This window comes from Opisthorchis viverrini, assembly GCF_000715545.1.
Source record: "Opisthorchis viverrini unplaced genomic scaffold scaffold22920, whole genome shotgun sequence".
NCBI lineage: Eukaryota > Metazoa > Platyhelminthes > Trematoda > Opisthorchiida > Opisthorchiidae > Opisthorchis > Opisthorchis viverrini.
This window is the reverse complement of record NW_008766002.1, coordinates 1-481: the sequence shown is the minus strand read 5'-3', so window position 1 is coordinate 481 and position 481 is coordinate 1. Positions and strand designations below refer to the sequence as shown.

Here is a 481-nt window from a genome sequence, read left to right as displayed (position 1 = left end):
GGGGCCTGCTCTAAGTACACATGGTATGAGCGCTCATGGCGTGACGGCCACAATCAACCAAACGGACGTCACGAGGTTGGGCGGTAGGCTCGTCAGAGAATAAAAATATCCAGAATTGGGCTGTCCATCAATCAGATGGGCACGCTCGTCGACTGCTTTGTCCTGTGGTCGTCGGAATTCTGTAAGCGATTTGAATTGCATCCCCGATTCATCCCTCATTACAGTAGCATGCTGTGAACGTTAAAGAACGAAAGAGAAATCCAGTAAACGCTATCGTTTGATTTAATTCATCATGGAAAATATGCTGCCCTATGCTGTCTGGACGTAACACATCACTCCTAAAGTTGCTGACCATCATAAACGACAGATCCAATTAGATTCCTTTGAATCTCTTGTGCAAACGAGAGTTTTCGACAGTGTACTATGCTTTTGCACCGAAAATGACTGTTCATCGAAAAGCATTCAGAGACTCAGCTGATTT

At 45.1% G+C, this 481-nt stretch overlaps 1 protein-coding gene across 1 annotated transcript; it reads right to left on the bottom strand.

The window, feature by feature from the left end:
- Positions 1-33: 33 nt before the first annotated feature.
- T265_16287 (hypothetical protein) lies at positions 34-231 on the bottom strand (the record flags this gene model as incomplete). Its single annotated transcript, XM_009179881.1, has 1 exon — positions 34-231. The coding sequence occupies one exon, from the start codon at positions 217-219 to the stop codon at positions 34-36; it is 186 nt and encodes a 61-aa protein (XP_009178145.1).
- Between the last annotated feature and the right edge of the window lie 250 nt (positions 232-481).